The sequence below is a fragment of the Aquarana catesbeiana genome, linkage group LG10, assembly GCF_042186555.1.
Source record: "Aquarana catesbeiana isolate 2022-GZ linkage group LG10, ASM4218655v1, whole genome shotgun sequence".
NCBI classification, from domain to species: domain Eukaryota; kingdom Metazoa; phylum Chordata; class Amphibia; order Anura; family Ranidae; genus Aquarana; species Aquarana catesbeiana.
In genome coordinates, this window is record NC_133333.1 from 72,693,794 (window position 1) to 72,719,583 (window position 25,790).

At 46.3% G+C, this 25,790-nt stretch overlaps 1 protein-coding gene across 3 annotated transcripts in view; it reads left to right on the plus strand.

Moving 5' to 3' along the window:
* The window catches only part of TMC4 (transmembrane channel like 4), a 1,453,434-nt gene that overhangs the window by 651,126 nt on the left and 776,518 nt on the right, over positions 1-25,790 (plus strand). For all 3 annotated transcript variants that reach the window (XM_073602282.1, XM_073602283.1, XM_073602285.1), the window contains exon 8: positions 606-779. In XM_073602282.1, coding sequence (XP_073458383.1) covers positions 606-779 — 174 coding nt within the window. The remainder of the gene's footprint in view (positions 1-605; positions 780-25,790) is intronic.

Here is a 25,790-nt window from a genome sequence, read left to right on the forward strand (position 1 = left end):
AAACTGATTGTTATAGATTACAACACATTACAAATTGTTTAAAGGGGTTGTAAACCCTCATTTAAAAGAAACCCAAAAAAACAAACATGTCATACTTCCCTCCACTGTGCAGTTCGTTTTGCACAGAGTGGCCCCAATCTACTTCTAGGGTCCCTTAGAGGCACTGGTGGCTCCTCACCACATCGAGTGACCACGTTGGAGAAGCGCTCTCCTTGGTGGACACCCGTGGGGGTGTGCTCCCGAGTCCCACATCTGTGTCCATTCACACAGAATGCAGGACTCGACCCTGCCCCCGGCATCGCATTACTGGATTTGATTGACAGCAGAGGGAGCCAATGGCTTTGCTGCTATCAATCTATCCAATCATGACACGAGACACCAGCTAGAGATGGTGTACTCGTTCCCAGACGGAGGATGACAGTGTCCAGGTAAGTAAAAAGAGGAGGCTGGGGGGCTGCAGCACTAAAGAAGTTTTTTTACCTTAATGCATAGAATGCATTAAGGTGAAAAACAATGAGGGTTTACAACCCCTTTAGTTTTTTAAATAAACTTTTTACATCCAGGTATATGAGTTTATAAATAATCTTTTTTCTTCTTTCATCCAGGTTGATCTAGAAGAGCATAAGATAAGACGCCAACATGCCCAGCATACTATGGGTCAGAGAGTTCGAATATATACTCCACGTATCTTCCTCAACATACTTGTAGTTGTCCTAATTGGAGGGGCATTTTACTGCATCTATCTGTCTACATCAGAATCCCAGAAACTGCTTAAGCATGTAAGAGCTAGACATTAAAACTTTGTGATGGTGTGGTGTCCTAAAAGAGATTGTCAACCACACAATTGAATTACCCATGAGCTTCTTCTATTTATGAAGAGCATGTATAAAAAAAAAATTAAATATGAATATTAATCAGTAATAAATGTCAGTAGATGCTAAAGGTGGTCATCGAGACAAAAAAAAAAAAATGTTTTTTCACATCAGCCCAGTCTGCTGATAGAAATTAATTCACAATGGTTTGCTCATAAATCTGTGTTGCATTTTTGAATTTTTAATTAAATGGACTGCCCATTGCACCACAGATGTCCATAAATCAAACATTCAGCACTTTCAGAAGCGCAACACAAGGAATTGCACTGCTAACATTGAGAAAGGTGTATTGGTATGCATTGCAGCAATGCATATAACACAAGTTACTGCAATGCAGTGGTGTGAACATACACACACACACAACATAGAAAGACTTGCCTTCTGGGGTATATGAAAATGCAGCACAGATTTCTGGCCTCTTGATCAACAGTCCCAAATGTTTTTTTTTTCCAGTGTGGTGGTATATTTTTGTGGATACAGCAGCACTCCCAGTCTAATGCCCCGTACACACGGTCGGATTTTCTGACGGAAAATGTGTGATAGGACCTTGTTGTCGGAAATTCCGACCGTGTGTAGGCTCCATCACACATTTTCCATCGGATTTTCCGACACACAAAGTTTGAGAGCAGGATATAAAATTTTCCGACAACAAAATCCGTTGTCGGAAATTCCGATCGTGTGTACACAAATCCGACGGACAAAGTGCCACGCATGCTCAGAATAAATTAAGAGATGAAAGCTATTGCCCACTGCCCCGTTTATAGTCCCGACGTACGTGTTTTACATCACCGCGTTTAGAATGATTGGATTTTCCGACAACTTTGTGTGACCGTGTGTATGCAAGACAAGTTGGAGCCAACATCCGTCGGAAAAAATCCTAGGATTTTGTTGTCGGAATGCCCGAACAAAGTCTGACCGTGTGTACAGGGCATAACTCTCAAATTTACAGGGCCCCCTGTTTATTCCAGCAACTGGCTTCTTAGCCAGAAGCAAGACCTGTAGTGACATGTTTTATCCTAAGAGAAACTACAGTCTGGGTGCAACACAAATATATCCTTCATTCTCATTCTGTTTCGACGTGGTTTTGGATAGAAAACTAGCTGGCCAGATCCGGGAAAGAGTAATAGCATTTGCAGTTATGAGCCTGCCCTGTTTTCTAACTGAAATTGGAACTTTGTTTTGCAAAGAACCACTAGGTGCCTCTAACATTTCTATACATGGTTTATGCCATTCACATGAGGGGATATAATAGGTTGAAATAAGCTGAAATTAAAGACCTACAAAATAGCACAGAAAATCTTCTAGTGCCCCCTCCATATTATTGCATGTTTCCTGAAGGTGCCATCTTTCAGCTCAAACTGGCCACTGAATTTTCTTCTCTATTGACTACTTGTGACTGGGGTTAAGCCAAACATACCTGGGTTTGGTTCAGGGAAGGTTCTGTGAGCATTACAGAAATTCGAGTGCTGAATCCAAATGTGGATCCAAATCTAAATCTAAAGTCAGTGGGTATCAAATGTTAAAGTGGAGTTCCACCCAAAAAAAAAAAAAATGTCATTAATGTCCATGAAATAAATAAAAAAAAAAAACATTTGGAGAAAATTTTTTTTTACTTGCCTCTTAATGCCTGTTGCTAGGGGGTCCCTCGTAATCTGCCTCCTTACTCACCTCGGCTCCTTACTTCACTTCCCTCGGCGCCAGAAGGGAGATCAGCTCTGCCCCCTCCCTCTAGGCAATCATCCGGGACATGTCACAGGTCCCAGATGATTGCGCAGCCAGTCACGGCGCGCGCATGCGCAGTGGGTGTCCAGCTGGGAAGCCACAGCCGGGCGCCCACTGTTACAATGCCGGCGCCACAGAGCGGAGGTGGAGACAAGCGGGGCTTTGATCCTCCGCATTGCTGGACCCTGGGACAGGTAAGTGTCCGATTATTAAAAGTAAGCAGCTGCAGTATTTGTAGCTGCTGGCTTTTAATATTTTTTTTTTCGGTGGACCTCCGCTTTAACAATCTGTTTTGCCCAAGTTATTAGGAAAAGGGATTGTTAAATAAATGAAAAATCAAGCAAAAGAGGGCGCACAGTCCTAGCGCATTATCCAACGGATTTTAATAAATAAGAGATAAAATAAGCTACTCACAAACATATAAGTAAAAGCTCTTGTCCAGCTACACTTCCATGGCTTGATTTTGCAGACCGGACGGTATCCTGAGCATAGGGACCTCACCAGGGTTCTTGCAGGCTAACACGCACTTCGAAGGAGATCCTTGTTCTTCAGAGCCAAATAGCAAAATGACCTAGCAGCCCATTTAGTACACACAAGAATATATATATATATATACATATATATATATATATATATATATATATATATATATATATATATATATACTGTATATATATATATATTTATATATATGCACTCTGATCTGTCTGTGTCATGGGAACCAAACGACCCCTCCCCTAATGCCAGAAGTGAATTTACCAGGACTAATGCCATAGTTCTAAATTAAGGTATTTAGTGGAATAATAGGGTAGAAACCAGATTGGTACATTTCTAAACAAAGGGGTCAATTCACTAAGCTTTACCACATGCGATAACGCAATCATGTGACTCATTTGCATAAATTATCGCATTTGGTAAATAAAGTCCAATTCATTGAAAAAACAAAAACAATTTTGCGGTAAACAACGTAAAAGGAAAAAAAAATTTGGTAAATATCGCAAAAAATTGTGCGGTAAGCTCAATTCACCAATGGAACAGGAAGTAAAAAAAGTATGACATTTAACACCACCCTTTTGGTGGAGGTAACCAGTACTGGTTACCTCCACCAAAAGGGTGGTGTTAAATATCATACATTTTTACTTCCTGTTCCATTGGTGAATTGAGCTTACCGCACAATTTTTTGCGATATTTACCAAATTTTTTTTTCCTTTTACGTTGTTTACCACAAAATTGTTTTAGAGAGAGAGTTGAGAGAGAGAGAGTGGTTAGCAGCATTCACAGCTATGGAGGTTTTTGAATGCAATCTTTTGCAATTCAACTTGTTAAGAAGACGTAAGAGGAGGAGGATTGTAGTGATGGCTCCGTGACATTTTGCGGTGAGGACCCTGCTGGATGACTTCACAGTGGGGGAGGCTTTAAGAAAGTTCCAGCTGACCAAGGAGGTGATTCTGATGCTGTATGTGAGGCTGCGGAGACCACCACCCAGAGGAGTCATGTGAGCCCGGGCATGGCGAAGTTGCTGGTCGTGCTCCATTTCCTTGAGAAGGCTTCGTATCAAATGGTGGCTGGAGATGCTGTTAGCATGTCTCAGGCATCCTTTTCCCGTGTCCTCGAACGAGTGTTGCAGGGATTCCGTGCCATTGCGCCCACCTACATATACATGTACAATTATATATTTCAAACATCGGCTGAAATTTAACATCAATAACTTTTTATATAAAAATATATATTTTTTTTTAACGTAAACGTTTACAAAAGTACAACAAAGGAGTATGTCAACCATGACAATTACTCCAGCTAGAAGTGGCCACTGAAATACTTTTGGTTATATACAGCATTTTAACAGCAAGTTAAACTTGGATAGGAACTTGAAAAATAAATAAAAATGTTAAAAAAAAAATACAGTCAAGTTTTCTTCAGTTTTCACAATATAAACATAAGCAGCAGCACAGAATTGGGCCAAAAACATAGAACAATCTAGTAAAGAGCACTGCTCTAGTAGGCCATACATTAAGAAAAATACACATTTTTATGGCAGGATGGATTATGTAAAAAAAGCGCAACGCAGCTTAAGAGCTATTTTGAGGTAACAGAGTTCCACATGGAAAAGACGCAGCTTGGATTACCAAGCATCAGGAGACATAAATTTGAGAAGGTAGTTCAAATTTCAATGCCTCCTAGTACAGAATACTGTAAAACAGTTTACAAAAAAAGTGTTGTTTTTTTCGGACAGAGGAGAAGAAATCATTTCAGAGCACTTTCAAATGCTCTAGTAGGCCATACATTTAGAAAAATATGTTTTTTTATGAAGGAATCGCAGGATGGATTTTGTAAAAGAAGGGAAACGCAGCCTAACATCTGTTTTTGGTCAAGAGTTTCACATGGAAAAGACACAGCTTGAATTACCAAGCATCAGGAGACATAAATTTGAAAAGGTAGTTCAAATTTCAATGCCTCCAAGCACAGATTTCTGTAACAGGTTTTATCAAAAAATATTGTTTTTGGCAATATCAAAATAAAAAACATGTTATAACGTAAAATGTTATAATAAAAAACTCACAGAAAACCCAAAAAGAGAGACTAAAACATGAAGGCTCTACCGCAAGGAGGGATCAAAACCTAAATCATTCTTATTATTGCTGTCATTAGAATAATGCTTCTGACAGTAGGCACAAGCCATTCTAGACTGCCTTATTATTAATTTTATTATAAAATTACGATACTCAAAAGTTTTTTGTGGAAATCTTTAAAAAAAACCTCAATCATTATTATTATTTTTTTAACTTTATAATCTTTATTGAAATTTTTTTTTAATTAAACATATTATCATACATAGGACCATTATGCCCTCCCCCTACCCCTCTCAGTACCATTTTACATACAAAAATACAGAATAATAATTGTAGAGGATATTCACAATAAGTTTCTCTGTTGTTTATTCTATAACATATCCATCTACATCCATCACATCCATTCACGTTCTATTCGGTTCCTCCACAACTGCCCTCCCATCAGCCCCTCTCGAGCCATTCAGTCCCCTCCCCTTCTATCTCCTCCCACACAATTCCAGTACCACTCTCAACCATCCTACTTTCCTAATTTCACATCTTTCACACTCAGTCACCCATCTCTCTCATTGCAATTTATCACCTCTTATCTTTGTTACGCTTGTTCTCTATCCCTTTTCTTTTCCCTTTGACATGGATATCATTTATCCTTATCCTCTCTTCATCCCTTCTTATCCTCCTCCCTCTGTACAGATATTTCCGGCTAAAAATATCTTCCAACTCATTCTAGTAGGGATACCCCTTTACCTCACACCAGGGTTTCCAGATCTCTTCATATTTCTTTATGCAACCTTGCCTGACATATACAGATTTTTCCTTCCAAAATGTCTCATTCATGCCTCGCTCCTATTCTGTACAAGATGGAGGTAAGACCGATTGCCACCTTTGTGCTGTCAACTTCCTTGCCTGAAATAGACACCTAAGGATTGCAGTCTGGGTACATTTGGGGTTTCTCTCCACCTACAAGCCCCAATACACAGATCCTAACATCCAGGTTTGGAGGTCCTCCAAATACCTGACTTATAACTCCAGCTACCTCTCTCCAATACCGGAATAACTTCAGACACCTCCAAAACATGTGGTTCAAATCACCTTCCCTTTCCCCACACTTTGAACAACTTGCGTCCAATCTGCGGCCAAACAAAAAAAGCTTTTGAGGGGTATAATAAGCTCTATATAGCAAAAACACATGTGAAATACTTTGGGAGGGGGAAAGTTAGACAAGGGGCTCAATTCGAGGAAAATTTGAGTTCCTATGTCTTGTTCCACCTCCTCCTACCTGGTGGGGCCCCTATTCCCTCCAGGCTCCCCTTGTATATGTGTGGATATGGGCTTGAAATAAGGCCTTTTAGGGTTGTTGCATTAATTACCTTCTGGAGCAAAGCAATCTTGCTCCGTTACGGCGCCCCCTCTCTAAACTGCTCTCCCAGAGCATGCCTAACCAGTAGGTATCTAAAAAAGGATTTATTCGGTATTGTCTATTCCTATTCCCTCAGCTCCTGAAAAGATTTCAAAATGTCATTTTTAAATAGCTGTCTAATAGACTTTATTCCACACCTTTCCCATTCCTAATTGTCCCCATCTTCCGGATTTTTCCCAGATTTCTATTCTGCCATAGGGGGGTATACTCTGTGAATCCCTTATACCCTAGCAATGTCTTCACTGTATCCCATACACTTACCATTAAGCTTAATGTGGGGAGCCCAGAAGGGAAAGAGCCCGCCTCCATGGCTTCCACCATTGATACATGTGGAGTGTTTTAGAGCAACATTTAGCTCCATACATATCCCCCTTCCGACTCATTACACCCTCCAATATGCTGTAATTGTTGCCGCAAGGAAGGGTGTGGAAGTGCAACCCCTCCTTCCTGTCTTTGTAATACGTAACTTTTAGCCTGGGTGTGTGCGTGAATAGTGCCTTGGCAAAAAAATACACGTAAAACACTTATAATAATAATATGAGAAAGTCCCCTTGAGGAGTGGGTGATTGAAAAAGAAAAAAAGGCAATTTTTAAACAGTCCTGTGATCCAAATAGGTGCTTTCCTAGATAGAAAGGTTCCTTCAATAAGTACTAGGATCCCAGGATAAAACGAAAAAGGGCGGCCGCTTACCAGATATGTGGGACCCCTGTTACGGGGGTCTTACAGGCTCAGATTTAGTGAATCCCTCAGTCAGGAACGGCCGATGGAGTCCTCCTATTCAGATATCCATCTGCATGTTATCCTCCACTAGCATCAAGATGGCGATGTGAAGAGGTCCCGCGAGCTAGAACAGCTGATTAGAGGAGCAGCTGATCTGTTTGTACAGACTGTGATCCTTCACATGCACTGTGGATTCAATGTAGCCGGCCGGCTTCGGTTTTACCGCTTATCTTGTATGAGAGGGGATTAGAAGAACAGAAAAGCCTCCATGGTGTAGTAAAATAAAACTTCTTTTATTAAAACCACGATCGGCATCACATTGACAAAGGCTCAAAAAACGAACACTAGAGCAGTACTCTCTATTGAGGCTAGACTGCTATTGTGTGGTGACATCAAGCTTCATAGCTCCACCCTGGGGTAACAGGGGTCCCACATATCTGGTAAGCGGCCACCCTTTTTTGTTTTATCCTCGGATCCTAGTACTTATTGAAGGAACCTTTCTATCTAGGAAAGCACCTATTTGGATCACAGGACTGTTTAAAAATCGCCTTTTTTTTCTTATTTTTCAATCACCCACTCCTCAAGGGGACTTTCTCATATTATTATTATAAGTGTTTTACTTGTATTTTTTTGCCAAGGCACTATTCACGCACACACCCATGCTAAAAGTTTTTTTTCCTGTAGTCGGGTGGTTCAGACATTAGTAGCGCACCTGAGTTCCTTTATCATATTGTCAAAACTAAAAATTCTTGTTTTTTTTAAGGTTGCAGCACTTTTAGTCACTTGTTTCAATTTTCTTTCTTTGATAATTTTTGTTTCAGTATTTCTAAATGGCAACATTGTCTAAAAACTTTTTTTACATCAAATAATGGGATAAGAACAGGGGTCAGCGCAGATTGCATGTGACACACTTTGTAATACGTAAGCAGATTCTTGCCGGACCACCTTTTGAGATTAATTCTCTAAAGATAACATCTAACTTTTGGAACCACTTTTTGTATACCCACACTGGCGATTTATGTAATGCATACAAAAGCTGTGGCATCCATAGAATTTTAATCAAGTAACATCGTCCTGCTACTGATAATGGGAAACGTTTCCACATTTTGATTTTTCCCCTGAATTTTTCCAGAAGTGGGAAAATATTATTTGTTATATACTGTGTGATGGGAGTCACTTTTGGGCACAGGGTGACTGAGAAAATATATCATGGATTACTTAAAATGGGACAGTAATATTTATCCACAATATCTCTCAGGATATATGTAAAGACTATTCTTGGTTTATTTGATTCTGAACGCAACATGTTAGTTGAGAGAGCTGATCACATTGGCCTCTAGAACTGGGTAGGACTACTATAGTTTGTTGCCTACTAGGCTGAGGAGGGGGGGAGATCACTGTTTGTATTGTTAATTGTTATTAGCTCCTGCTATTGTAAGAAGGTGTCCTGTGTTTATTCTAATGTGTGAGACTCGGTGACAACAAGCCTGACCTGTAGTGAAATCGTGATTAATCATACAATGCTTAGGAGGGTACAGAGTCACATCGGCTGCTTTAAGGGATTAGTTAATTAGTTCATGTTAATTCTGTTTCTAGTTACAGTTTTATTGTTAGAGTAATATGAGCAGGAGGGGGGACCTCCTCTTCTACTGTATATAAGACTGTATTCTGGTTCTAATAAAAGAATCTGATTCCTGTTTGACAGAGAACACGAAAAATAAAAAAACAGAATGATATAAACACACACCCTAAAGAGTTGTACTACAAATGTTTATTTGCTGAAAAAGAGCAAAATAAAAAACACCAACACAAAATATCCTTACTCCCTAATAAAATACCAAAAAGAGGATCCTGGTTAGGGTAAAACCTCCCATGGTAAAAACAATTCCCCAAAAGTTAAATCGGTGATTGAAAAGATATCTCAGATTGATAAAGGGGATGAATCATGCAGTGGGGTAGATCCCTCCCCCAATATATTACACCCCCTATGAGCACCTGAACATATCCCAAGCCACCTGGGGCGAAGAGCTAAACTGGGTGATTCCTGAAGGGAACAGTGTGATTCCGTAATCACGGAAGTGGTTCACATTAACAGTGTGAACCACTTCCGTGGTTACGGGATCACACTAGAACAAGCAGGAACTGAAGACAGTTGCAGTAGAGGCCTGGCAGAGCATCACCAGGGATGAAACCCAGCGTCTGGTGATGTCTATGCTTTCCAGACTTCAGGCTGTAATTGAATGCAAAGGATTTGCAACCAAGTATTAAAAAGTGAAAGTTTGATGGATGATTGTTTATCTGTCCCATTACTTTTGGTCCCTCTTAAAAAGTGGGAGGCACATATACAAACTGATGTAATTCCTACACCGTTCACCTGATTTGGATGTAAATACCCTCAAATTAAAAAGTCTGCAGTTAAAGCACATCTTGTTAGTTTCATTTCAAATCCACTGTGGTGGTGTAGAGAGCCAAAAAGATAAGAATTGTGTCCATGTCCCAATATTTATGGACCTGACTGTATATCATTTTGTTTTTTTATTTTTCGTGTTCTCTGCCAAGTTATTTTGATTACACCCCCACAGTTTATGGGGTGAGTGCTACTACTTTTTTCATTATAGGAAGGATTCCCATATGTCCATATTTGTTGATTCCTGTTTGACCCTCCATATAGAGCCTCATCTCGTACTTGGGGGGAAGAATTATTCGTATGGGTTTCTTGTTTCAGCTGATTGGAGGGTTCGGTAGCTGCCTTTGTGTTCGGAAATGGAATGTCCTAAACGGCTTTAACCCCTTTCATACTCGGGGTGTTGTTACAACTGGTGGCAAGCAGCAGGATGATTCCCACAGCCCAGAAGGACAGCTACAAGAGGACACAGGCCAATGGAAGCACAGTATGAATGGCTAAAGTGCTCTACCCTCAAGGACTTAGTGGAGAATTGGGGCAGACCGGCCAACAACCGTAAGAAGAGGGACATCATCGCAGAACTGGTCGAAATGGATAGAGCCGAAAGACCCAACATAACCGAAAGGCCCAGCGTAACAGACAGGACACCCGAAGAGGCAAGTTTTGATTGGGCTGTTAACATAAGACTGGCACATTATGGCTCTAACCCTACAGTGGAAATCATAGACTGAGTTATAGCGGCTGTGGAGGCAAATTGGCTACAGCAAAGAGGTGCTGCAGCAGCAGGAGTCACAGCAGCACCAACTGAAAGGAGAAAGGTACATTTTGCTGCTTTTAAAAATTTCATCGAAACAGAAGGGGAGATTGATGGGTACCTTGCCGATTTTGAATGGCAATGTGCCCTACAACGGGTGCCCACAGATGAATGGGTTACCATTTTGTCTGGGAAATTGTCCGGCCGGGCCAGTAAAGCGTCAGGGCCATCCTAGATGAGAAGATTATGAACTATGGGCTGGTAAAAGAAGCACTTTTGGCCAGGTATGCCGTCACACCAGAGGCATACCGGAGGCAGTCCCGAGAGATGAGCAAGCAGACGGGAGACTCATATATGGAGTGGGCATGCTGCCTACACTGCACGGCATTCCACTGGGTCGCTGGATGCCAAGCAGTATCTGGGGAAGAGGTGCTGCAGCTGTTCCTGCTGGAGCACTTCTTTGACAAACTGTCCCCAGAAGTCAGAGAGTGGGTCCGGGGCCGAAAACCTTTCACTTTGCCTGAAGCAGCTCGCCTGGCGGACGAATACACAGACGCCCTCAAACTGGATAACCCTGTGGTCAAGACAACAGCTCGGGTGGATTATCAATCAGCGACACCCCCTCCAGCTAGCGTCTACCAACCACAGTCGTACCGCCCTACAGCACCACATCCAGCGGCCACTTATTCTCAGCAGCCCAGGTTCAACTCCCAGGACTACTCACAACCCATCAGGTGTTTCAGGGGTAAACAGCTAGGGCACAAAAAGCCAGACTGTTCGTTGAATACAGCCAGGCAGTCCCAGGCATGGAGAAAGCCAGCAGGGGGGAATCCCCGCACATCCATGCCTGTGGCTCACTGCGTTGAAGAGGAAGAACATTGGGGCATCCTGCACAAGGCGGATCCAGTACAAGCAGCTAACCAGGACAACAGGCAGCAACACAGGCAGACTGTCCGGGTTAATGGAAAGGTAGCCAATGGCCTATGTGATACTGGCGCCACCATGACCCTACTACAGAAGATCCTCATACCAGAGAGCCAACACACCGGAGACACTGTAGCCGTAAGGGTAACAGGAGGCACCGTTTTCCGGCTACCAGTTGCCCATGTTCACTTGGATTAAGGGGTTGTTTCATGACACGTGAATGTGGGGGTGATGAAGGATTTGCCAGTGGATGTACTACTGGGGAATGATTTGGCTCCCCTTGTTTCTGCTTACGCCCCAATGGGCCCCGCTGAAGCCAACCCAGTGACTACCCGTGCCCAGACCCGTGCTGTTGGAACCGGCCTGCTATCAGGAGACTAGTAGACCAGACTGTGTGGACTGCACAGAGATAACCCAAAACGCATATAAGTGAATAATAATATTTATTAAAATAGGTGATAATTCAGAAAATACAAACAGTGCAACACCAACACAACAAACCCACTACAAACAACAATATGTACAGCAAGGGGCAATACCAGAATCACAGATGTCAGCCAGGCCAGGGTCATACACAGCAGGTCAGCAGGAACAAGGGATATACCAGAAACATAAACGTTTAGCCAAGCCAAGGTCATACACAGGAGATAAGCAACTGAACAAGGGCAGGTCAGGAGAGGGAGTAATGGATGGGATAGGATACAGGCTCAGGAGCAGGCTCAGGTTCAGATACAAGAGATACAGGTTTACAGGATACAGGTCAGGGCACAAGGAAGAAAGATACCAAGGCAAGCATGTGAGGGCTTGCCGGGTATTTATGGGACTGACTATAATTGACTTCAAGTCACACCTGAGTGCAGGGAGTGTTGTCTGCTCCATACTGCCAGGATCCATCCGCTGGTGGACGACGTCAGTACTGCGGCCAAAAGATGAAATGACACCAGCAGGGAAATATTCTCCTGACAGTTCAACACTGCCAGGAGACCCCTGCTGGTGGACCCCAGTACTGCATGCCAAATGCCTTACCAGCGGATGGACCCTTTCCTGACAGTACCCCCCCTAAAGGAGCGGCCTCCGGACGCTCCAACTAGTCTTAATTGTCCATAGTCTATGACATCAGGCAGAATGGTGGAAGAAGGCATTTCAGGCTGGTCGTCAGGCACATCCGGGCAGACAGCTGACACGTCAGAGTCATTGAGCTGGGCAGCGGACAGGAACAAACCAAGCTGGGCAGCAGACAGGAACAAACCGAGCTGGGCAGCAGACAGGAACAAACCGAGCTGGGCAGCAGACAGGAACAAACCGAGCTGGGCAGCAAACAGGAACAAACCGAGCTGGGCAGCAAACAGGAACAAACCGAGCTGGGCAGCAGGCACCGGGTCATCGAGCTGGGCAGCAGGCACCGGGTCATCGAGCTGGGCAGCAGGCTCCGGGTCATCGAGCTGGGCAGCAGGCTCCGGGTCATCGAGCTGGGCAGCAGGCTCCGGGTCATCGAGCTGGGCAGCAGGCTCCGGGTCATCGAGCTGGGCAGCAGGCTCCGGGTCATCGAGCTGGGCAGCAGGCTCCGGGTCATCGAGCTGGGCAGCAGGCTCCGGGTCATCGAGCTGGGCAGCAGGCTCTGGGTCATCGAGATGGACAGCAGGCTCTGGAGCATTAGGCCAAACAGCGAGCACCGTAAGGGCAGGCCGGATTACAGGCACCGGTTCAGCAAGCTGGGTAACGGACCCTGGCCCAGTGGGCTGGGTAACAGGCCCCGACTCCACGAGCTGGATACCGGGCACTGGTTCGGCAAGCCGGATAACGGGTACTGGCTTGACAGGCAAAGTGACGGACTTCAGTTTAGCAGACTGGGTAACCGACACCGGTTCAGCAGACCGGGTAACGGGCACCGATTCAGCAGGCTGAGACACGGGCACCGAAACTCCAGGCTGAAACACGGGCACTGAAACTTCAGGCTGAGACACGGGCACTGAAACCTCAGGCTGAGATACCAACATCACGACATCAGGCTGGAAGACAGGTACCAGGATATCAGGCTGGAGGATGGGCACATCAGACCGGAAAGTGGGTACCGAGACATCAAACTGGGCAGCAGGTGCTGGAACTTCAGGCTGGACAGCAAAGACAGGCGCTGGCACATCAGGCAGAACAGCAGGTACTGGCACAACAGGCTGAACAACAGGTACATCGGACTGGTCAGTAGTCACTGGAGCGTCAGACTGGAACATGGACACTGGGATTTCGGGCTGAGCAGCAGGCACTGAGACCTCAAACTGGGCAGCGGGCACAGGCATTGGCACAACTGGCTGAGTAGCAGACACTGGCACATCAGGCTGGAAAGCGGACTGGAAAGCCAGAACTGAGACGTCAGACCAGGCAGCGGGTACTGGAACTTTAGACTGGGCAGCAGACACAGGCGCTGGCACATCGGGCAGAACAGCAGGTGCTGGTATACCAGGCTGAACAATAGGTACATCGGACTGGACAGTAGTCACTGAAGCGTCAGACTGGAACATGGGCACTGAGATGTCAGGCTGAGCAGCAGGCACTGGGACCTCAAACTGGACAGCGGGCACAGGCATTGGCACAACAGGCTGAGTAGAAGACACTGGCGCATCAGGCTGGACAGCAGACAGAAGATCGTCAAACTGGGAGACGGGCACATCAGACTGGAACACTGGTAGCAAAACTTTAGGCTGGAACATGGACACAAGGTCATCAGACCGGTCAGCAGGCACTGGGACGTCAGACTGGGTAGCAGGCACTGGAACGTTAGACTGGTTAGCAGGCACTGGATCATCAGACTGGGTAGTAGGCCCTGGATCATCGGACTGGGTAGCAGGCACTGGATCGTCGGACTGGGTAGCAGGCACTGGAATGTCGGACTGGGTAGCAGGCACTGGAACTTCAGACTGGGTAGAAGGCACTGTAACTTCAGGCTGGGTAGCAGGCACTGGGACATCAAGCTGGAAGGCAGGCACCGAGACATCCGGCTGGAAGGTAGGCACATCAGACTGGAAAACGAGAACATCAGATTGGGGCACAGGGACTTTAGGCGGAGACACTGGCTGGATAGCAGGTAGAGGTTTGGCAGAAACAGGTGGATTATCAGGTTTAGCTGGCCCGCAAGCAGACTGAAGTGGGTTGGTTGGTGTAGAAGCAAGTTGGGTTACTGGCAGGATCGTGTGGGTAGGAAAGAACTTTAATTTCTTCTTTGGTTTAGCCCATGCAGTTTTGTATGTAGGTGCAGGGCTGTAAGAAAAGAAAGTAGCTGGACAGAAGGAAGACCAAGGAACTGTGGCTGGAGGAGGGTTTTGTGGGATTGTTACAGGTGGAGGAGAAGAGACAGGTGGATTGAAGGCAGGATAGGTGCTACACTTGGAGACTGGGTAGTAGTATTTGGGGCTGAGTAAACTGGGCTGTAGCTGAAGTTACCATAGGCGACGGGGAGATAGAATTTTGGGAAGGCTGGTGATTAATGGTAGGGCTGGAATATTGTGGCTTAGCTAAAGACAGGAGATCTGACCATGCCTGCAGCACAGTTTGAACAAACGCTGATTCACACACAGCCTGACTAATCAAGGATTGCACCGACTGGATGCAACTGCTGTGAATAGGAGGAATAGTGTTCCATGAAATAGGCTGGATCATCCTCTAACAACCAAACCAGGGATTCAACTTGGCCATGATTGAAGGGGGGAGAAAAATCATTGCTTCCTTCGGGAATGCATGACAGGGCTGGTTTAGCACATAACTGGATCAGGGGCTGAACATCTTCAAATGACATATACCCCTGATCCACTAGGGAATGAGCTGATCGGATAGTTTCCATCAGCTGGTCACTAGTCCACCCTTTTAAAATCTGGCCACAATATTCACCATCCTCTTCTGCTAGCAGAGAATAATACATTATTTCATTGCAATCCATATTAGCAGACCTAACAAACCAGGATGGTTTCTCAATGCAGCCACGTCTGGTTAGGGATGGCCTTGGTATACTATCAGGAGACTAGTAGACCAGACTGTGTGGACTGCACAGAGATAACCCAAAACGCATATAAGTGAATAATATTTATTAAAATAGGTGATAATTCAGAAAATACAAACAGTGCAACACTAACACAACAAACCCACTACAAACAACAATATGTACAGCAAGGGGCAATACCAGAATCACAGATGTCAGCCAGGCCAGGGTCATACACAGCAGGACAACAGGAACAAGGGATATACCAGAAACATAAACGTTTAGCCAAGCCAAGGTCATACACAGGAGATAAGCAACTGAACAAGGGCAGGTTAGGAGAGGGAGATAATGGATGGGATAGGATACAGGCTCAGGAGCAGGTTCAGGTTCAGGTTCAGGTTCAGGTTCAGATATAGGAGATACAGATTTACAGGATACAGGTCAGGGCGCAAGGAAGAAAGATACCAAGGCAAACATGTGAGGGCTTGCCGGGTATTTATGGGACTGACTATAATTGACTTCAAGTCACACCTGAGCGCAGGGAGTGTTGTCTGCTCCATACTGCCAGGATCCATCCGCTGGTGGACGTCAGTACTGCGGCCAAAAGATGAAATGACACCAGCAGGGAAATAGTCTCCTGACAGTTCAACACTGCCAGGAGACACCTGCTGGTGGACCCCAGTACTGCATGCCAAACGATATATCTTACCAGCGGATGGACCCTTTCCTGACACCCGCTTGCTGCTGAGACCCAGTTAAGACTATCTTCCCCGACATGTACCTTAGATCAGACTCCCCTAGCATGGGATACCCAAGAGGCATTTGGGAGGGAAACCCGGGAGGACCCGGCCTTACACAAGTATAGGGCTAAGGCACATACTCCGGAAAGGGGAATAGATGGGGAGCTTTATGAATGGGTGGGAGATAGACTGTGTAGGATCCCTAAGCCATCCCCGAGAAGTAAAGCCCCTTTGCAGAAACGACAGCTGGTGGTACCTAAGAAATACCAGCTGGAGATTCTGCGAATCGGGCATGATGTACCACTAGCAGGACATCTAGGGTCCCATCGCACAGCCCATAGAATTGCACAGGATTTCTTCTGGCCCAATTTTAACCAGGATGTGCGACAGTACTGCAAAACATGTGACACATGTCAATGGGTAGGTAAGCGGGGGGCCCACCCTAAGGCCAGACTTATGTCCATGCCTATTATTGGGGAGCCCTTTTACCGCTGTTGACATTGTGGGTCCCTTGGCAAGGCCTAGTCCATCCGGGAAGAAGTATATTCTCACCATGGTAGACTACGCTACCCGTTACCCAGAGGCAGTAGCTATGTCCAACATTGAAGCAGAGACAGTAGCCCTGGTTAAGATATTTACTAGAGTGGGGTTCCCTAAGGAGATTCTCTCTGACCAGGGAACCCAGTTTACCGCTGTGCTCATCCAGCAGTTGTGGAAGGTGTGCAATATTAAGCCCTTGCTGAGCTCATCTTACCACCCCTGGACTAATGGTCTCTGCGAGGACCATCAAGCAAATGCTGAGGACCATTTCGGACACTTGCAGAGGCTGGGAGAGATTCCTGCATCACCTGTTTGTTGCGTACAGAGAGGTACCCCAGGAATCTACTGGATTCTCTCCCTTCGAGTCACTCTATGGGAGAAGGGTCCGCGGACCCCTCAATCTCATTAGAGGACACTGGGAGGGAGTGACAGAGCAGGAGGGGACCCCCATAGTGCCCTATGTTCTGGAACATATGACCGCATGAAGCAACTGTCTCTGATGGTAAGGGAGAATCTCCAGGCGGCCCAGGGGAGACAGAAGAGATGGTACGATCGGGGGGCCGACAGCGTATCTTCCAGGTTGGGCAGAAGGTCTTAGTGCTCAAGCCTGTGAAGACCGACAAGATGCAGGCATCTTGACAGGGCCCGTATAAAGTAGCAGCCCAGGTATGTGATACTACCTATGTTATTCCCAGCTGTGCAGATGAGGAGTATCAGGAACAGCAGGAGGATGTTGCTGCAGTATGTGCCCCTGCTGCGGATGACGAAAGTTTACCCCTCCCTTACTTACTAGAGAGAGACCCCTAGACTGACCTCATTAGCCTCATACAGCTAGGGGACCGGTTAAACCCCACAAAGAAGGAACAGGCTAAGCGGCATCTGTGGGAGAAACAGATGGCTTTCTCCCAAAATCTGGGCTACACGACCCTCGCTGTGCATAAGGTAAAGACCCCTGAACAAGCACCCCTTCGACAGCCCCCCTACCTACAGTATCCCTGAAGCAGTCCGAGAAGGAATGCGGAAGGAGATACCGGAGATGATTCAGTTAGGAGTCATTGAGCCCTCTAACAGCCCTTGGGCCTCGCCTGTAGTCCTGGTGCCTAAGAAAGACGGAACTACCCTGTTCTGCGTGGACTACAGGCGACTCAATGAGAAGACCACTGACATCTACCCGATGCCCAGGGTAGACGAACTGCTAAATCGTATAGCCAGGGGACATTATTTAACTACAATAGACCTGTGTAAGGGCTATTGGCTTATTCCCCTGGCCGAGGATGCTATCCCCAAGTCAGCATTTGTTATCCCGTTTGGCCTGTACCAGTCTAAGGTCATGCCATGGATGGGATGAAAAATGCACCATCTACCTTCCAATGTATGGTGGTTAGGCTCCTCGATGGCTTTAAGGATTTTGCATGTGCATACCTGGATGATATTGCGATCCACAGTGGGTCTTGGGAGGAGCACCTGGTTCACGTGGGGGTGGTTCTGGACAAGATTCGGGCCGCAGGCCTGACCTTGAAACCAGACTAGTGCCATCTAAGTATGGTGGAGGTGCAGTACCTGGGACACTGACACGTACCTTGGAGGTGAGCCTGACGTGCAGAGGGAGACTTCTTGTATGGCTCTGGTTCCGGGTTTACTGGAGTGGGAACAGTGACCCTCAGAGCACAGCAGAGTAGGAGAACCCTGCAGGGTCCGCTTGACTGAAGATGAAGTCAGCTTGGCAGAGACAGGAACAGGCTTGATTGCTGCAGATGCAGGAACGCTGAGAAGTAGCAGGCAGGTGCTTAGGTGCGCACAGATGCAGGACTGTAGGCAGGTGCGCACAGATGCAGGACTTGTAGGCAGATGCACACAGATGCAGGACTTGTAGGCAGATGCACACGGATGCAGGACTGGTAGGTAAGCGCACACTGGCGCAGGACAGCAGACTGAAGCAGGGTCAGACAAGCCAGGTCACAGCAGCGGATCAATCAGACAGAAGCAGCAGGCAGAGAATTGTCAAGTCCAGGCAGAATCGGCAACAGGAGATCAAACAAACAGGAACACAGAGCAGGTCAAAGGCAAGCCAAGGGGTCAGGACTGGAGACAGCAGCGAGGTCAGGAGAAGCCGGGTAACACTGGAGCAGATGCAGGTTCAGGATCGGGTACAGGATGAGCTGCAGATCAGACAGCAAGGATGCATTCTGAAGACGCCCCTTTTAAGGATCACTGGGCGCCAAAGCTGTGTTAGTGTGCACGCATCCACGTTCTGTGCATGCGCATTGGTGCGCGTCTATTTACTGCTGAATGCCTATGGACTGGAACACGTCCTAACTGACCCGTGCACCCACGGCCAGTTGCAAAACCATGCGCAGTACGTCCATGACAGACACCGAGTAGGGTATGGGAACCAGAGACCAGAGCCAGCCAAGGTAGAAGCAGTAGCTAACTGGCCAACACCCCGTACTAAGACCCAGGTATTAGCCTTCTTGGGGACTGCAGAGTACTACCGAGTTTTGTCCCTGATTATAATGCTATCGCCAAATGACTGACCTGACGAAAAAGAATTTACCTAGACAGGTCCTGTGGTCTCCAGCTTGTGAAGCCGCATTTCTTGCCCTTAAGCAAGCACTTGTAAATGCCCCTGTCTTGGCTGCCCCAGTACCTAATAAACGTTCCCTTGTCCACACAGACGCTTCCATGTTTGGACTGGGGGCTGTGCTGAGCCAAATCAGGGAGGATGGAGAACACCCCATTGCATACCTGAGCAGAAAGCTATTACCCCGGGAAGTGAGCTATGCGGCAGTAGAGAAGGAGTGCTTGGCCCTGGTCTGGGCCCTTAAAAAGTTGAACCCTTATTTGTACGGACAGGAATTTTCATTAGTAACCGACCACAACCCATTGATCTGGCTTAACTGGGTCTCAGGAGACAATGGCAGGTTGCTGCGGTGGAGCTTAGCCCTGCAACCTTACAATTTCACCATCAGCTACCAACCCGTAAGCAAAATGGCAATGCTGATGGGTTGGCCCAGCAAACAGACCTCACTCCGGCCTTCTAGTTCCGGACATCCCCAAGTTGACCCGAGAAGTATCAAGTCGGGTCTGCTGGAGTGTCCCACAAGGAGGGAGCCATGTGACAGGAGTCACTTTTGGGCACAGGGTGACTGAGAAAATATATCTTGGATTACTTAAAATGGGACAGTAATATTTAAAGACTATTCTTGGTTTGTTTGATTCTGAAATCAACATGTTAGTTGAGAGAGCTGATCACATTGGCCTCTAGAACCGGGTAGGAGCTGGACAGTCTACTCCTACTATAGTTTGTTGCCTACTAGGCTGAGGAGGGGGGGGGAGATCACTGTTTGATTGTAATTAGCTCCTGCTATTGTGAGAAGGTGTCCTGTGTTTATACTAATGTGCGAGACTCGTGACAACAAGTCTGACCTGTAGTGAAATCCTGATTAATCATACAATGCTCAGGAGGGCACAGAGTCACATCAGCTGCTTTAAGGGATTAGTTAATTAGTTCATGTTAATTCTGTTTCTGGTTACAGTTGTATTGTTAGAGTAATATGAGCAGGAGGGGGGACCTCCTCTTCTACTGTATATAAGACTGTATTCTGGTTCTAATAAAAGAGTCTGATTCCTGTTTGACCCTTCGTACAGAGCCTAGTCTCGTACTTGGGGGGAAGAATTATTTGTATGGGTTTCTTGTTCAGCTGATTGGAGGGTTTGGTAGCTGCCTTTGTGTTCAGAAATGGAATGTCCTAAATGGTTTTAACCCCGTTCATACTTGGGGTGTCGTTACATACTGTTTGGGGTCTCTTGTAATGTTAATCCCCAAATATTTAATTTTGTTCACTGTTTGAATCTGAGCAACCTCCCCAGGCAAGGGATCCCCAGGGGGTCTACTGGTAACAATGCAGATTTTTCTCAGTTTATGGCAAGTCCAGAAAATTGGCCAAAATTTGTAATTATTTCCATTGACCGCAACAGGGAAGTCTGTGTGTCACCTAGAAATAGTAGAAGGTCTTCCGCGTATAATGCCACCCCTTCTTCCACTACTCCCCTGCTAAATCCTCTTACCTCCGGGGAGGACCTGAGAGCCACTGCCAGAGGCTCAATTGCGAGGGCGAAGAGCAAGGGGGACATAGGGCATCCCTGTCTTGTCCCCCTCAGCAACCAAAATTTGTCAGAGTATTCACTATTCATGCAATTTTATCCAGTTAATAAAGCCCGGACCAAATTGGAACTCAGCCAGGACCCTCCACAGATATCGCCATTCAAGACTGTTGAAGGCCTTGGCGGCATCCAAAGACAAAATAGCCCTTGATCCATCCCCATCTGCCGGGATCTGTAAATTCAAGTACATGCCTCTTATATTTATACTAGTAGATCTTCCAGGGATAAATCCTGACTGATCGGGGTAGACAAGTTTCTGTATGATCCTGTTTAACCTAGCCGCCAAGACCTTCGCCAGGATTTTTATATCTGTATTCAATAAGGAAATGGGTCTATATGAGGATGTATTCTTGCATTTCTTATGTATCACAACTATGGTAGATTCCATCATAGATGTATGGAGCACCCCCACTGTCGCCGACCAGTTTAAGACCCCCAGCAGCTCGGGCAGTAACACCTTCCCGTATCTTCTGAAGGTCTCCGCCGGAAGGCCATCGGGTCCTGGAGATTTCTGACCAGCCATCTCCCTTGTGGCCCGCTGTAGTTCCTCTAATGTTATAGGTGAGTCCCATACCTCCCTATTGGTTTCAGAGAGGGCCGGAATTGCCAAACCCCTAAAAAAAAGTCCACTTCCTCCCCCATCTCCTCCTGCTGGGAGCTATACAGCTGCTCATAGTATTCTTTGAATTTATCTACAATTTCCGGAGTGTGTGATGAAACCCTGCCCACCCCAATACTAATCGCGTGGACCATAGAAGGGGGTGAGTTTGCCTTGACCAGGTGGGCCAGCATTCGCCCCACCCATTCCGCCTTTGAAAAAGTAGTTTATTCTCTGCCTTCCTAACCATTAGTGTCCTATAAGTCTGTTGTTCCTCAGACCAAGCCCAGAGAGTATCAGGGGTCGGGTTGTTCATATATTGCTCTTCCATTGTTGCCACCCTCTCTCCAGCCACCCTTTCCCTGTCCTTGGTCCGTTTGATTATTTTTGATACTTGCTGTATCATTATACCACGAAGGAAGGCCTTCCAAGTGTCCCAAATTACCCCTACAGGGGCAGTTCCTCTATTCGAGTCCACAAATTCACTTAAAGTTGTTAGCACCTTATCTGGGTTACCCATCAATTCCATCCAAAAGGGGCTTATTTTCCACTCCCCAGGGCGATAATTCTCCCTTACCTCTATTGATACTGTCATTGGGGAGTGATATAGATCTCTTGGCATATAACTAATATTTTTTATCATCTGTATTGCCTCCTCATTGCCAGATATGAGAAAGATCAATTCTGGAAAGAGTGGAGTGTGTCCTTGAAAAACATGAGTACTGCCAGACTTTCGGATTTCGCACTCTCCATATATCCATTAATCCGGCCTATCCCAAAAATAGGGACAGTCGGTCATCGACTATAGCACCCTTCTGTGTTCCCTGGGGGAGCCTATCCGCCTTCCGGTCCATGACTGTGTTAAAGTCTCCCATAACAATAACAGGCACACCTGGTTTTTCCAGAACAAACTCCGTTAATTTGTATAAAATTAAAGTATTGAATGGAGGAGGAATATATAAATTAGCCAGTACATAGGTTTTATTCTCTATTGTACAATATAAAAAGATGCAATGCCCCAGTTCATCAGTCTTAATCTGCCTGCAGGTGAACATCACTTCAGATCTCATCAAAATGCTCACCCCCACCTAGAATAGGAGGTGTGAACTGAATGATACTGAGTTCGAAAATCACCCCAACCCATCTGTGGGATAGAGACATTGGTGAGATGCGTCTCCTGGAGGCAGAGTAGTCCCACCCCATACATTTTTGCTACAGAAAGGACTATAGTCTTTTTTGCGGGGTCTCCCAACCCCCGGATGTTCCAAGAGCATATAATTAATTTTTTTGCCTGCATAGGATTAACCATTTAACCATTTAGTGTTCAACAAATGCATATACTTTAAAATACACAATCCTAATTGTGTGATTTCCGTATATTTTGTGTAATCTTTCTTTGATAACCAGTACCTGTTCTTCTCATTATATTTCTTCTGTGATAGTTTTGTGGCATAATGTTTCCTATTTGAAGTTCATTTATTCTTTATACATTCCCACATACATTTTTCTTATCTATCACACCATTCGTGTCTCCTTCCCACTCCACTCACCACCCCTTTGGGTCCTCTCTGGGGGGCTTCTAAAGTGACCTTCCCAAAATGATAAATATTATTTCCTTTGCGTATAACACCCCCCCCCACCCCCCCAAAAAACCTCATACAAATAAAACACGAAAAAATAAAGAAAAAAAATTCTCCCAAATGTCTTTGAGAAATGGGCCGCACACATATTACTACCCCTAACCTAAAATGCAACCCCCCACCTCAGCTCCTTAACCGCTTTCCGACCAGCTGCCGCAGTTTTACTGCAGCAGAATGGCACGGCTGGGCGAAACAATGTTATTTTACGTCGCTTCGGCTTTTGGCCACTAGGGGTGGGTGCGCCCAACCCCAATGTGAGTGCCCGGCGGGCGCGATGACCGTCGGGCTCCCGCGATTACTCATGACAGAGTGAGAACCGAGATCTGTGTGTGTAAACACACAGATCCTGGTTCTTTCAGGGGAGAGGAGACAGATCGTGTGTTCATACTATGTATGAACACCGATCTCTGTCTCCTCCTAGTCAGTCCCACTCCCCCCACAGTTAGAACACACACCAGGGAACACAATTAACCCCTTGATCGCACCCTAGTGTTAACCCCTTCCCTGCCAGTGACATATACACTATATAGTCTACACTGAATACACTGTATATATACTGTCAGGAAAGTCTTGCTGGGAGTGGCAGTTCCACACAAGCGGGTGCACGCTTGCGGATGCCTATACGCATGCGCGTGTGCGCACGGGAGTACGCGCGCCTGATTACCGGCGCCAGGCGGCCTATTTAAACTCTGCTGTGATGATAAAACCCTGCTGCCTGATCTACAGCATTTTCTGTGAGTTATTTGCTTATCTTGATCTGTTCCTGTGATATTCCGGCTTTCCTTGTGACTACCCTTGCTATCTGCCTGCACCATGACCCCGGCCTTTCCACGACCTTGCATCTACCTTATCCTCTGGCTCATCCGTACCTCCCTTTTATCGACCCGGCTTGTCCTGTGACTCGCCTTCAGTCTCCTGCATCTGTTCCAGTACTGCTAAGTTTGTGTATGACCCAGCCTGCCTGACCTTCCAGTGTTCCAATCCCTGGAACCATCTCTCTGTATCCAGTGAGTGTCTTCCTGATACAAGCCTGTTCCAGTTTCCTGTCTGCTGTACCCAGCCTGCTGTTCCAGTCTGCCTCAACATTATACGGAGCTCCAGACCCGCCGTCCAGCTGTTGATCCTGACAGGCACTTGTGCTACCTTGTACTCCCGTGCCTCCTGTTCATTCTACCAGGGGCCGCGAGTCAGGGACGTAAGAGAGGCCTCCCTCTGCATATCGGGCTCATCCATCAGGTACGTGACAGTATCAGACAGCCATGTCTGAGCCCGAGCATGGAGCCTCTCCAATGGATGAATTTTTTTTACATCTAGCAGGCCTGACACAGGCTGTCAAAAGTCCTCAAGAAGGCTACACCCATTTGGAAGGGCATGTTCAGGCTCTCGTCACCTGCTGCATCTCAGAGGTCTTCGCATGTCTCAGCCAGCACCTCCGCTCCACCTGCAGTAGTGATGTTACCCTCGGAGCCTCGTGTACCCACACCTGAAAGATTCTCAGGAGATCGCAACAAATTCAGGGCCTTCCGTAACTCCTGTGAACTTTATTTTGCCCTGCAGCCATGCACCTTTTCCTTAGAGACTACCAAAGTGGGCTTTGTGATCTCTCTGCTACGGGATGAGCCTCAGTCTTGGGCGCACCGACTTCTTGAGCAAAAGGCTGTGAATCTGACTAACCTGATCACATTCTTGGAAGCCATGGCGCAACTTTATGAAGACCCGCAGTTATCTGCGACTGTGGAAGCCGCACTTCATTCGTTACAGCAAGGTCACAGAGCTGCAGAGGACTATGTTGCAGAATTTAGATGATGGAATGCTGACACCAGCTGGAATTATGCGGCCCTCCGCTACCGGTTTCATATGGGACTGTCAGATCCTCTAAAGGATGAACTGGCCAGGGTGGGGGTACAGCAGACTCTGGATGCACTCATTAACCTAGCCATACAAATTGACCGACGTCTGCGAGAACGCAGGTCTGAAAGAGCCATGGGTCAACCCCGTCCTACCTGGATGTTGCCAAGAGTTCCCAGCCTCTCTAACTCAGCTCCACCGGTACAATCAGCACCTGCTCCTAACACGTCTGAACTAATGCAATTGGGCATGCTTCGTCCCTCACTCACAGGAGAGGAACGCCAACTAAGACACCTGAACAACCTGTGCATGTACTTTGGGGAACCTGGGCATTACGTGAGATCCTGCCTGGCTAAGCTTCGTAAGTGAATTTCAAGTTCTGCTGATCGCACTCTTGCTGCAGCTAACACCTCTTCTCACCTCGCTCTTCCTGTTCTGTTGCAGCTCTCCGGAAGGAACATCCAGGTACCCGCTATCATTGATTCGGGAGCATGCAGTTGCTTCATGGACTCTACTTTCGCAGCTAGACACACAATCCTTTTACTGCCCAAGACTCAAGGACTTCTTGTTCATCTTACCGATGGGGCAGCCATTAAGTCAGGTCCTGTCACACAGGAGACCTGACTGTGTGCCAGCCACCATTGCCAATCTCCACCAGGAGCTATTACGTCTGGATATCATCACGTCACCTCTGTTTGCTGTCATTCTCGTCATGCCCTGGCTGCAGGCCCACAACCCTCACATCAATTGGACCACCAGAGAAGTCACCTTTCCGTTAGACATGTGCACACTGAAATATTTCGTTTCGGAATTTCGTTTTCGTCCGAAAAATACATTTATTTAGTTACTCCCGAAATTAATGTATCTTTATTTTGTTTAAAACTTGCATTCGTCCGAAAATCCAAATGA